The 13700-nt window shown below is 40.2% G+C and overlaps 1 protein-coding gene across 1 annotated transcript in view; it reads right to left on the bottom strand.

The window, feature by feature from the left end:
• The window catches only part of nadsyn1 (NAD synthetase 1), a 37785-nt gene extending 30902 nt beyond the window's left edge, over positions 1-6883 (bottom strand). The window contains exon 1 of the mRNA XM_085771638.1: positions 6655-6883. Coding sequence (XP_085627764.1) covers positions 6655-6739 — 85 coding nt within the window. The 5' untranslated portion in view covers positions 6740-6883. The remainder of the gene's footprint in view (positions 1-6654) is intronic.
• Positions 6884-13700: the final 6817 nt, after the last annotated feature.

The following is a 13700-nucleotide window of genomic DNA, read 5'->3' as shown; positions in this document are numbered from 1 at the left end:
AAATAACTTTACCTCGATAGAAATAGGCTACAAGATGTGTGGATATAGGTTTCATTCATCCATGTTTTGACAGACAACACAAACAACCAGTGACAGGGACGGACTGGCCATAGGGCAATATGGGCAAATGCCACAGCAGCCGCGACCGAAGATGCAGCCGTGCTGATGTGACCGCAAAAAAAAAGTCAGTCGGGGTCAGCTGGTTTACAGCCGGCCGACTCTGAAACACTCGAGACACAATAACATTAGTAACGCACGAAAGGTATAGTTCACTTAGTAAAGCAGCTCTCACTGTAAGCAAAGATTTTATTAGTGTGACTGCTGAAGCAGTCACACTATTGTTCTTCTGTTTGGCCATTTTCTTCCGCCTTTTTACGGTCTTCTTCTAGTCCTTCATACTTTGTGCTATTTCAACAATTCATATATCAAAACGTGCAGCTTCTTTTGAACTTTATCGGCATTACTTTTCTCTTTTTAACTATTTATACTTTTTCAAATATTTAACTTTTTCTGATTTTTTTCAGCTTTATAATGTGTGTGTATTGCGTCTAACGAGCAGAGCCAGAGTGGTGTCAGAGTGGAGAGAGGCAAAAAAACATTCTAGAGTTTTTCTGGCTAAACTGTCAGCATGGCCACAAATTAAACTCTAGACAAATTATTTTCTCCAGTTTTGTAGCCACACTTGTCTTCTGGCTAAAATTCTGGTCAAAAATGCAAAGAGACTTAGATAATAATTTTAAATATTTTTTAAATGCAGCCAGGGAGCTCTCTGCTCTCATTAAGCTCAATGCATTTTTTTCACATCAGCAGGAGAAGGAGCTCAACTTTGTAACTTGCTGTTAAGTGCTTTTTAATTCATTTTAATTCACCAAAAAATAGTCACAGGTCACAAAAAAGTCCTCTTCTTACTTGGTGTGGCTAAATTATATTAATTTATTTTAGTTTTAAGCATCATTGAAAAATCTCACATTCATAAAAGTCTCAACCTCTCTTCTTGACAACTCCTCTGTAGTGTAGGGGTTAGGGTAACTGCCTGCCAACTCTAAGGTCACTGGTTCGAATCCAAGGGAAGAATTCTTGTTATGTTATGTTGAATTCTGCTCTCCTCCCCTGCCTTCAATTGGTTACAGGTGTTTGTTATCTCCTTGATTACTCGTACCAGTTTGCAGCACATCATCACATTACAATGAATGACAACAGTCTTGAAAGCAGTGTGCTCTCTGTAGCTGAGTGGCAGAGTAAAGGTTTAGTGATCATATGGTCACGGGTTCGATTCCTGCCTCAGTCATTTCACTTCATTGCTTGACTTTTGATTCCAATTATTCAGCTGTCATTGGACAGTCTTTGATTCCTCATAGTATAAAGCTCATTGTAACTCAGGTTCTCTGTGGCCATATGGTTAGTGTGTTAGGTGTTGTGCTATTTCAACAATTCATATATCAAAACGTGCAGCTTTTTTTGAACTTTATCGGCGTTACTTTTCTCTTTTTAACTATTTATACTTTTTAAAATATTTAACTTTTTCTGCAAATTAAACTCTAGACAAATTATTTTCTCCAGTTTTGTAGCCACACTTGTCTTCTGGCTAAAATTCTGGTCAAAAATGCAAAGAGACTTAGATAATAATTTCAAATATTTTTTAAATGCAGCCAGGGAGCTCTCTGCTCTCATTCAGCCCAATGCTGAGAATTCTCCACAACTCTGTCTGAAACATGCTTATGTCTGTGCTCTCTGTGGCGAAGTGGCAGAGTAAAGGTTTATTGATCATGAGGTCATGGGTTCGATTCCTTACTTTTTTTTTTAAGCAGAAGCCAGTGATCCTCTTATCAAAGGTTTTCTTTACCCCTCACATACTGTCTCTGTCTGTAGCCTAGTGGTTAGCTTGCTGGTCTGGAGACCTGAAGGTTGCTGGTTCAATTCTTGCCTCAACAACAATTATAGTGAATTATTTTCCCAGTTGTCCTCTGTTGACTTCTGATAACTTGCTTCATGTTGAAACTGCTGCTCTCAGCCTGAAATTCACAGAAATTTTCATTCTAAGTCATTCAAGCTTGACTCTCAAGCTTTCTTGATGTTGACAGTGTGCAGATCATTAACAGACAACAGTCTCTGCAACTGTGTGTGCACCGTGGCCTAGAGGCAGAGTGGAAGTCTAATGACCATGAGGTTGTGGGTTTGATTCCGACCTTGGTCAAACATTTGTATGGTGATCACTGCTTGCACTATTTGCTAATTCTGCAACAGCGTTCAGTTGCTATCAGCAGTCACACCATTTCCATTCTTGGAAATGCTTTTTCTAGTTTCAGTCTGGGATGCCAACGTGCAGTTTTAGTGAACAATGCATTTTCTCTTATCATCATTATTATGATCACTGATATAGCCTATATGTGCGGCTATATATACCGTATGTGTGTGTTTGTGTAATGCAAGGGTGCTTTAAAAAAAACACAGTTGTCTGGACAGTAGGCATTTTTCTCACAACCGACCTCAAAAGCGAGGGTAGGCCAGGTCCGCCGAAGCATCATTCCTGGTGTTGTCTTTGTTGTTACTTTGTTGCCGCTGCACAGAGCACATGGCTACTTAATTATGCACGTGCTGACCATATATGGTTATTAAAAAAAAAAACCATCTCTGATCTCTGCCCGCACATAGACAGACACAGGTTCACATACAGACAGGGGCGCACGGTAAATGCAGCTGCAGCGCTATTAAACTAGAGCAACAGCAACTCTCATATTTAAATTGTGTTTTATATTGATTTCATATATTTCACTGATTGCAATTAGGCTATAGAATGCTAGTGTGTGTTTTATTGAAAGCGAGGCTAGGTGAAAATCGCTACAGTGGGGCTTATATGCAGCGGTCTGTAGGACCAGCTTAGAAACATCAGCGACACATTATCACCTTAATTTATCTCTGATCAATAGGTGTGCTTGTGGATACTTCACTCAAGTAGGCTACAGCCCTGCCCCCCACAGAACTTCACACAGCTGTTCAGTCAGCTTAGAAAAACCGGTTCTTACAGTAGCTACCTCTCCTCACACTTTTCATAAGCCGGAGGACAAAACTGTATAGGCTTCATTGTTTCGTTTCATTTCGTTAAGTGAAAATCATCTCTGAATTATGGAATTAAAAATAAAATAGGCTTATCTTTAAAAAAAAAAGATCCTATGATATTTAGCCTAATTGCATTATTTTTATTCAAATGTGACTGAGACCTTTATCTACCTAAACAGATGGTAACATGAATAAATATCCTGTTTTGTATTTTTCTGGAAACTGTTACATTATGTAATGTTCTGTCATATCCCACTTTGTACCGGATAAGAGACAGCACCCGACAGATACAGTAGGCTATGCTAAATGTTTGGATGCAGGTTGAAGTGTCAGTAGTCGCTGCAGGGACGATTGATACAGCTGTTTCAAATGTCCCTCACGCCACCGTGCGTAGTGATTGTGGTCACACTGCGCGATCAAAATATGTATATAAATCACCGAATTAATACCCTATTGTTTTGCAATGAACAACAACCGATTTGAATGAACAACATATTTTTAATAAACACCAGATATTTTTAATGAACAAAACGTGTTTATGACATGAATCAACAGATATTCAGCAAAGTGAGGGGAAAATGAAATGAAATGAAAATGAAAATGCAGTCGTCCAACAACTCGTACAAAAGAAGAAAGGCGAGTTTAATCGAAATACGGATCCTGACAATTACGCACGGGACAAAAATATTTATGTGACCTATTTATATTGTGAGAAATTATGTGACATTTTGGCAATGACGAGTACACTAGTATGTTGTCTGATATGCTGCATAAAAACGAGAGTAATGACAGTAGTTTCTGTTTAAAACGCTGTTTCAACCGTCCCTCCTCTGTGTCTCTAACGACCCGCATAGGTGGGGCGTTTGAGACAAATGTCAACTTATGTTCAAAATTATAAAACATCGCGATCATCCAACATATGTGTTAAATTACACTTGTAACTAAGAGAATACACATGTGAGTTGTTGATCACATGATACAAATGTTTGTGTACATAACATCATCTTTGAAAAAGACGTTTAATGAAAAGTGTATCAATCGACCCAGCGCTCCTCAAACTTGGAGCCACCCAGCCAGGCTACAGGAGAGATCAAAGATATGATAGGGACCCCCAAAAGGCTGAGAACCACTGATCCTGTTGAACGTAGGCTACTGTAACCACTGTGAAACAATAAAAACAACAACATTGATCTGATTGACCGGCGTAGCGGTCCCTCTCTCCATCCACTCTCTAGCTCTCTCGACCACAGCTGAAAATGAAGTACCTATGGCCTATGAACAGCGCCACTCTCCATTGCAGCTACCTTGTGGTCAAACGTGGAATTATCCCAAAATCTTTTGAGCTGCATCTCAGTACGATGCTTCCACCTAGTGGCTACAGTGTGACCTACAATTTCACGCAACGCGTGAGGGAAACGTCCAAATGAAACTAGTACCCACTGTACAAACAAGCATAAAATATAGACTTATTTAATTTTTTTCGGGACAATTACGCAATTTGGGGCTTCAGCACAAGACGGACATTACATACGAGCATCATGGAGGTATTTGGATGTTTTTTTGTGTGTGTTTTTTTACGAAGAGCTCTGGTGTCCCTTTACAACCGTTATATGGACATGCACTGCTACGCTGAGACCCCCTGTAACTCAGAGAAGGGACGGTGGACTCTGAAACTTCTTCCAGCCCTTAGTCCACATGAGGGTGAGTAGATACAGTAATGAGCGAAATATCATTCTAGGGTGAACTATCCCTTTAACAGCAAGTTACAAAGTTGAGCTCCTTCTCCTGCTCTCATTCAGCCCATGAGAGCAGAGAGCTCCCTGGCTGCATTTAAAAAATATTTTAAATTATTATCTAAGAATGGAAGAATGAAGAATGGAATGGAATTGTCTGTTTGTGTATGTGTGCATGTGTGACTGTGTGTGAGTGTCTGTGTGTGTCTGTGTGTGAGTGTGATGCCTGTGTTTGTGCGTGGACATCCTCTGTCAGTCTGGTTTATCATGTGTGTGTGTGGGGCTGTGTTTAAAAACATCTTAACGAGCGGCCAGGCTGCACCTGACCTGTTCTATTTATAGACTTTGATAACGAGCTGGCCACTACAGCTGGACCAACTGCACACAGAGCAGAGCAGAGCAGAGAGATTTGAGCTCTGAGCAGCTTCCCAAAAAAGAGAACCGTAACTCTTATCAGAATGTGGTCCTGACCATCTGGGCAAGGAGACCTTCCTGAGCACATTCATGTGCATTAAATGTTTGTAGGGCAAAAACTTTTCTTGCCGTCGCAAGGTAGAAAAGGGGGGCATTTCTGCTTTTCTAAAAAAATCAGCTCCTACTTTTATATTGAAGTGGATGAGCCACTGGAGCGGGTCTAGCTGGACAATTAGGCTCACTGAGACAATTCTGTAAGTCTGTCTGCTGTTTTGAGCACATTAAATGAGACACGACAAGTGTGGCTACAAACCGGTGAGGAAATCATGTGTCTAGAGTTTAATTTGTGGCCGTGCTGGCAATTTATCCAGAAAAAATCCTGAATGTTTTTTCGATCCCTCTCACTCTAACGATGATGTCACTCACTCTGATCCAACCCCATACACACTCATTGAAAAGTGTGAAATTTGTCAGAAATCCTCATGTGCTTTTAAAGGATTTATCTCAAAAACGGTGCAAGCTATGAAAAAGTTGTAAATACAGGATGAATACATTAGAAGTTTGTCTACAGCTCAGAATTTGAATGAAGTCTCTAGCTGAAAGTATGTGGACGCTTTAAAGGCTGAAAGAAGTAAGAAGATTTGAAGAGTTTCAAGACTGTTCCAATGCATTCTCTATGGGGAAAAAAAAATCAGAAATAGTTGAATATTGCAAAAAGTATGAATAGTTGAAAAGAGAAAAGACATAGCACACCTGTCCCGAAAAGGCTGAACATTTTGATATTTGAATTGTTGAAATAGCACAAAGTATGAAGGACTAGTTACATGACAAAGAAAGGCAGAAAATGGCCGAACCGAATAACAATAGTGTGAATGCTTCCAGCATTCACACTAACTAGGAAAAAATCCACACAATAACAGTAGTGCCCGGGCTTCGCCCGGGCACTGGTCCCTGCAGCTATTTCATAGCTGTTGGGACCAGTGCCCGGTGCGATTGCCCGCGGCCCTAATAAATAAATAAAAACACATATAAACAAAACCCTGCAGCAGTTTGGCACACACACTGACAAAATGCTGCACTGCTGGGTGACACAGCTGCTGATCCTTCTCTGCTAGTTATTAATTCATATTTTATACCACAGTGAGCTCCAACCAAGTACTGTGATTGGAGGAGTCACTCCATGGTGGGGGGGGGTTGGGCGGGGGGGCTTTGCCTGCCCTGGAGCCCCCTCGGCGTCTACGACCGCCACTGCCAGCAGCATTGGAAGGAGTTCATTGACTGAATCTGTGTGCGCTTACAGTCATGTGACACATTCACTACGTTCTTCCACGTCCACTAACTCAACACGTACTTTAAATATAGATGTGGTGTGCAGGCTGTACAGTCAGTCAGTCAGTCAGTCAGTCCACCCTGAGCTAAACAGACAGCTTCACTCTGTCCCAACACTTACTCTGCAGGATTCTCTCCAAGTTGCCTTCAAAGTCCAAACTCCACTGATTCAACGAGCAGGTAGCGAGCGTCACTTTACGTCCCATTGTGTTGACTTGAAGCGAGAACCGTCAGTGCACCAAACCAAAGGGGATTCTAATTATTTGTTGTAAAACCTCAGGTTGACAGGTTGACAGGCTTCTACAGGACTGTAACAACACTTCTACTTCTTCCTTCTCTTCTTCTTCTTCCCAGCAGTGATCGTCCAGGGTGTTTCTACTGCCCCCCTCAGTCTCCTAACTGCGCCATCGTTTCAATGTTCATTTGAATTATATAAGTAGGCCCTATCTACTCAACTGTTATGGCTCCTGTCCTGTGTATGATGTCATTAATGCACCAAAACATAATTAACCCCTAACATTTGTCTAGATCTGTACCTAGTTGATTCTATTCCTAGTGGTTTGATAGAGCATGAGTATTAGCCCTCAAAGTAGGACTTTACATAAATGGAATTTAGTTTGAGTTACAAATCTGCCAATACACATATCAGGAAATTTTTTTTTACAACAAAAGGAAAATAACACCTCCTGGAAAGGTTTACTGGAATTCTCAAAACACATAAACTACCTTGGCTTGTCCCCTTAACATTTTTATTATCTAACGAAATTATGAATTATTGAACTCCTATCCAACAAATATTCTAGATTTTCTTATAACAAATGCACTTTTTGTAAAAAAAAAAAACTGAAAATATCAAATTTCAAAGGAGGTTAAATCGAAAGCAACTGGACTTAGTTATTTGTCTAGTTTTGTCTTATTTGTCTAGTTATTTGTCTTATTTTTTCCTAGACAAATAACTAAGTCCAGTTGCTTTCGATTTAACCTCCTTTGAAATACTATGACCTGGGCAAATGAGAATATGCACCGGCTGAAAATATCAAACCTATTTCATAAATGAAGAGTTAATTTGCAAAAGCAGATAACTCCGTTTTCTAGAATCTTCATTTTTTATTTTTTATTTACATAAGGTGATATCAGTCAAACCAAAGTTGAGTGACAAAGCCTCAGCTCATTTTTTTCAAAATGGCACTTATGTGCTTTTGCAAATGAACTCTTCAAATGTTCATTTTGTAGCTATTACTTTTTGGAAGGACTAAACAGAGACATTTATGTTTAGCAAAACTACAGTTAAGTATATTTTGAATATTTAAATAAATATTAAATATATTTAAAATAAAGATTTTGCTTTATGCCACATGGAGGCTTGGACCGGCCCTGGTATTGATCGATTTAAGTTTTTATTTCAGTATCATAAATCCAATCCAGCGAGAGCAAAGAGATGACTTTAACACTGCTGTAATACATGTAACACTGCACTATAATACAAAGTACAAATAGGCCTACGTATGTGCGCATGATGAAAATGAAAATATATCTCTTTCATACAAACCTTCTTGAATTTATTGGAGCACTACTGTAACCAGCTGTGACCTACCAGCTTTTACAAGAACAATAGTTTTCAAAAAAACAAAGACAAGATGAAGGATTGACAAACACAGTGACCCAGAGCAACACAGTTTAGTGAGTAATAGACTTTATTTTTCTCCAAAACATGCACTGGATGTGGACAGTGTAAATGGATGAAAACAACATTTTGTCATCAATTACATAGCTAAGGGGAGGCCACAGCCATTGGTGAGAGCTGGCACTGCCACTGTGATAACACTACAACCACAAACACACATTACAGCTGTCTGGAGGAAAACTGTCAGTGCTGTCATATCCTGTTTCCATCAATCATTTCTTCCAGCAGCACTTTGTTGTGTCACTTGTTTGACCGAGGGGTGTTTGATAAAGACAAAGATAAACTACTCTTTGATGGACTGCCACAAAACATTCCTGCTCCCAGATGAAGAATCCCATTGACATTGGTGAACTCTGAACTGTTGTCAGGTCAAAAGTTCACTTGTTTTCGTGAAACTGTTTAACATGAACTAGATGAACTGACATGGAAATAAAGTAAAGTTCCCAGGTGATGTATCACAGTAATTCTCTTTGGTGTCTCCAGCATTAGTAGTTCAGAGTGAAAGCTCTTCAGACTGTTGCAGGGAATATATTTAACCCTCCTGTTGTCCACCGGGGTCAAGGAAGGAAGGAAGGACAAAGGAAGGAAAGAAAGATGGAGGGTCAATTGGATCAAAAGAGGAAGGAGAAGAAGTACAGATAAAGGGAAGGAAGGAAGAAAGGATAAAGGGAAAGAAGGGAGGGAAGAAAGATGGGGGGTCAATTGGATCAAAAGAGGAAGGAAGAAGAAGTAAGGATGAAGGGAAGGAAGGAAGGAAGGACAAAGTAAAGGGAAAGAAGGGAGGAAAGAAAGATGGAGGGTCTATTGGATCAAAAGAGGAAGGAAGAAGAAGAAAGGACAAAGGGAAGGAAGGAAGGAAGGAAGGAAGGAAGGAAGGAAGGAAGGAAGGAAGGACAAAGGGAAAATAGGTAGGAAGGAAGGAAGGAAGGACAAAGGAAGGAAAGAAAGATTGAGGGTCAATTGGATCAAAAGAGGAAGGAAGAAGAAGTAAGGATGAAGGGAAGGAAGGAAGAAAGGACAAAGTAAAGGGAAAGAAGGGAGGAAAGAAAGATGGAGGGTCAATTGGATCAAAAGAGGAAGGAAGAAGAAGAAAGGACAAAGGGAAGGAAGGAAGGAAGGAAGGAAGGAAGGAAGGGAAAAGGATTGTGTAAAGAAGGAAGGATGGAGGAAGGGAACAAATTGGGTCAGTTTGACCCAGAAAGACAACAGGAGGGTTACATTTGATGGAGACATTCAGCAAATCAGATATAGTCAAAAAAAACAACATTTCTACTGGTCTACGGTAAGTTGTAATGTGTTTACTGGTGAAGTGTTGAGGTACCAACAGTGAAAATATGACAAAGGTCATATTGTTGATTGTTTTACCGTTTTCTCTCATGCAAATTAAAAATATGATAAAAGACAAAGATACTGAAATAGAGAGAGAGATGAGTTTAGTGTGAAGTGTTGTGGTCTGTGCTTTCAGATCTGTTTTCAACTAGTGCACCAGCTGCTCTCACACCAGATCTAATAGATGTCTAGCACTGTGTTGGATTAAGGAGCCATTTGTAAATGTTGCTATTGCTACACTGTTAACGATAGCATTAACAGCTGTTCACTGTTCAGCTGTTCAAGCAGAAAAAGGTTTGTGAGTTTAGCCATCCATCTTAAATTACCTTACTCATTTTATTCACCAGGGGTTGAAAGCAACTGCGTTTGGACTCCTTCTTTTCTTGTACAGCTGTAGCCCTGGCCCATTTTGTCTCTTTTTCACCTCGAAAACATTTGTCATGTAGCAATAGCAAAAACCTCCATAAAATAGCTTCATCCAGGTTTAGGTTGTTTCCCTCCCTGAAGACTGTAATCTTTATTAAACACCCCTCTGAAGATTCCTCTGCCACAGGTTACAGTTCCTTTCCAAAACAAAGAAAACAGCAGCATATGGCTCAGGCATGAAGACAGGATGAGACTGTTTGAGATTATTTAAGGCCAAAAAGATTCACGCTGTGAGGCGACAGTGCAGAAGACAGGATGGTACATGTGTTTGTGTTGTTCACTCAGGTGCAGATTTCTGTGTAAAGAGCCATGATGACGACGTGTGGACCGGCTACCATCTGTTTCAACATTACAAGGTACAAAAACATGGTGAGTGTCTGCTTTTTAAATTAACACATGTTCCAATAAACCCTCTCTCTCTCATACACACACACACACACACACTCGCACACACGCTCTAACACACATTCATATGAAATAAATAACAATATGTACAAGACTCTCAGGATGGCAGCAAACTCAGGTTATCCAGTATGTACCGTAAGTACACAAAACACACCTACACACAATAGATAATGTACATCATGTAAACAGCCAACAAAATGCTTTAGCCCTGTCATGTTCCGATGATATGAAATCATAAAACATGAGATGTAGGTTGCACAAAGATTCCAGCATTAATCAAGCTATAATTGACACAAATCAGATTAGAGGCATTTTATAACGATGTAAAAGTGGTGGGTGTGATCCTCCAGACCTCACACTGCTGTCACTAAACAGTCTTAGTGTCTCATGACAGATCCAAAGGTAGCAGTGGAGGGATGATCCCCATGAGCCCTCAGAGAAAAACATGATCCAGCCTCTCTCTGGTTCTGGCAACCCATCCCTCCCCCCACCCCCCACCTCACCACTACAGCCCCCAAAGAGATCAACAGCAATGTGTAATAGAAGGCAAAGGCAAAGGCAGTATGTAGCAAAGTCTACATTACAGACAACAGCATCCTCTTTTTCCACCCATACGAAGGTCAGATGTACGTAGATCTGGTTCAGTGTTCCTTGAGTACGATCGGTGCTGCTTTTAGGGGAAGACTCTGTCCTTCAGAGATGTGAACACTGCAGCAGCAGCAGCAGCAGCATACTGTGAATGACAGTGACCGCTCTGGTTTCTTACAGTCTGGGTCTTAGACATAAACAGGCTTCTTTTACTTTTTATCATTTTCACCTTATTAGATGATCAGACATTGTTTGTAGGTAAATCTGTAAGCCACGTGAATCGAGGCTTACAGATTTACAGAAATGAAACAACCGTGCCTGGTGCTACCAAGTTTCAGACCCCAACTCAACGAAAGAACCAAAGCTCCATTTTCGCTTTATGGTTAGTTAGTTTTGATAGTTTCCATGCTAAAGCATCAGCTGGGAAATGTGTAGACAATGTCTGAAGATGATTTCCTGTTTTCTCTTGTGTGTAAATGGAGAATTACTCATTCCATTATTTTGGTGTTTGTCTCTTTAGTAAGAAATAAACTGGAAAAAATGAATACCTGGCACTCAATGGGTCAAATATAAAGAGAATAGATAGTTACCTGGAGGTTCAGCCCTAATATTTGAGCTTCCAAAAATCCATATTTATTGAACTCTCTGAGCCTCATCTGGTTCAAACCCATGATTGACATGGATAAAAGAAAATCAAAGTCTTGTGCAAATACAGCTCAACAGAAGCATGTGGCTACTAGAGGTGTAGGAGGACACAGCTGGTTAACATCCAGTTCCCTTCAGTTTAGGACTCTGTAAAAGTCACATGGTCACAGTTCAGACCCCGGATCCATCACATCCGATGTCAGCTAAATCAAAGGCATCGGTCCAGATGTGGACAATCACATAGCTGTGGCACTGGTACGCTGAGAACTTTACGAAGGGGAATTCTAGGTTCTCATAGCACAGTCTATGAGGTGCTGTTAAGGCACCGTGCAGCTGTGGTCCACACTGTAGCTGTGACCCAGTTCAGGAGCAGCATCCTTCAGAGGTTGATTTGAAGACAGACTGTATCATATGTAGCAGCGTCGACGACAAAGGCTCCTGTGTGGTCCAATCAATCCCACGATTCACTGTTTGCCAGTCATGAAACTGATTTAGAAGAAAACAGGACTGACAAAGAGCCTGAGGATTACACATTTAAATACGCCTACAGCACATTTAAATGTTCTTCTATGATGTATATAAATATACATAAGGGTGGGCAAAACTGAGGGTGCCAAGTGGAAATCCTCATTAAGCCAGACCATCTCATTTCAGTTGAGCCTTTGTGGTCCATGATGACTCTGAAAGATACGTCTCCTAAACTGAGAGCTACAACTGTTACTGATGTTAATCTGCTGGCAGCCACAGACAGCTGTTGTGGGGTGTGATCCAGACTCAGCACTGCTGGTCCAACTGTGATGCTGGAAATTTGACTTTTTTTTTTTTTTTTTTTGCATTTCATTTCACAAAAAACTACAAAATGTAGCCAGGTTGCTAGGTAACAATGATATGTTTGTCTGTAAAGACCTAGATATACTGTACTTCAAACAAAGTAGTGTCAGTGATGTGTCCAACACATTACTCAAACCTTTAACACCTGTTCTGAATGGCCACGTACAAAGTGGAAATAAAAACCTACAATGAAACCTTAAGACAGTGGTTCCCAACCTTTTTTGGCTCGTGACCCCATTTTGACATCACAAATTTCTGGCGACCCTGTGATCACATGACTGCATGTGATCGCAAGGCCATCAATCAAGCTGCGATGAGCATTTTATTTGAACTCAATTTATATTTGAGAAGCCGAAAGTATGGAATACAGTTGTTTAACATTGTGTGTTTTTAATCATAATTTTAAAAAGAATAATAATAAGTTGAAAAAATATTTTCATCTGTATTTTTTTTTAAATCATTTACAGTACTATAGTATATATTTCAGGCAACCCCATTTTAATTCCAGGTGACCCTACGTGGGGTCCCAACCCCAAGGTTGAAAAACACTGGTTTAAGACATAGAACTGACTTGGACCAAGTTCTCTCCATCAAACCTCCATCCAGTTTTAAAAATGATAAATACATACACCCTGTATATTAATTGCACATAATGTCATAGAACAGAGAGCTGTCCAGTCAGTATCATTGGAACTATAATTACATAATATAATTACATTGGAGCTATAATTATATAGCTGTATAATCAATACAGATCTCATCTTTCTAATATATGGTCCATATAAAGAAGATAGTCCAAGTTGTCATGTTGACTGACCAGCTGCAGCTCATGAAATGAGTACTGTGTTGTTGGTTGTGCTATCAGTTGTTTGTCATGCTGCCAGACATGTATGATTTGAATCATGATTACAATAAAAACCTGATATATAAAGAGAAATTGAGAGTGGTCATTCAGAACAGGCACTAACACCTCTGGATTTACATAATAGTCAGACAACATGCAATATAGTGTCAGTGGTTTAAAGCACACCTTACTTCAATCAGCGGGCAAAATCTGCCAATCTGCCTGAGAAAGGGAAGAGGTCAAATGTCCATATCTGCTGTGGAACTGTGGGAGATGTAGTCATGAGGGAAGCCCAGTCTCCTTAAAGTCTTCTGCTTCCTGCAGTCATGGCAGTCTGTGGGCTGCCACCGGTCCAGCCCCCGACGCGTCCTGTGAGGTGTAACGTTGGGCTGGAAAATAAAGACAAGTATGGAGA

This window comes from Trachurus japonicus, chromosome 3 (assembly GCF_045865225.1).
Source record: "Trachurus japonicus isolate A0001 chromosome 3, Traja_1.0".
In the NCBI taxonomy this organism is placed as follows: Eukaryota; Metazoa; Chordata; class Actinopteri; order Carangiformes; family Carangidae; genus Trachurus; species Trachurus japonicus.
The sequence above is the reverse complement of the archived record's forward strand: the minus strand, read 5'-3'. Positions and strand labels throughout refer to the sequence as shown.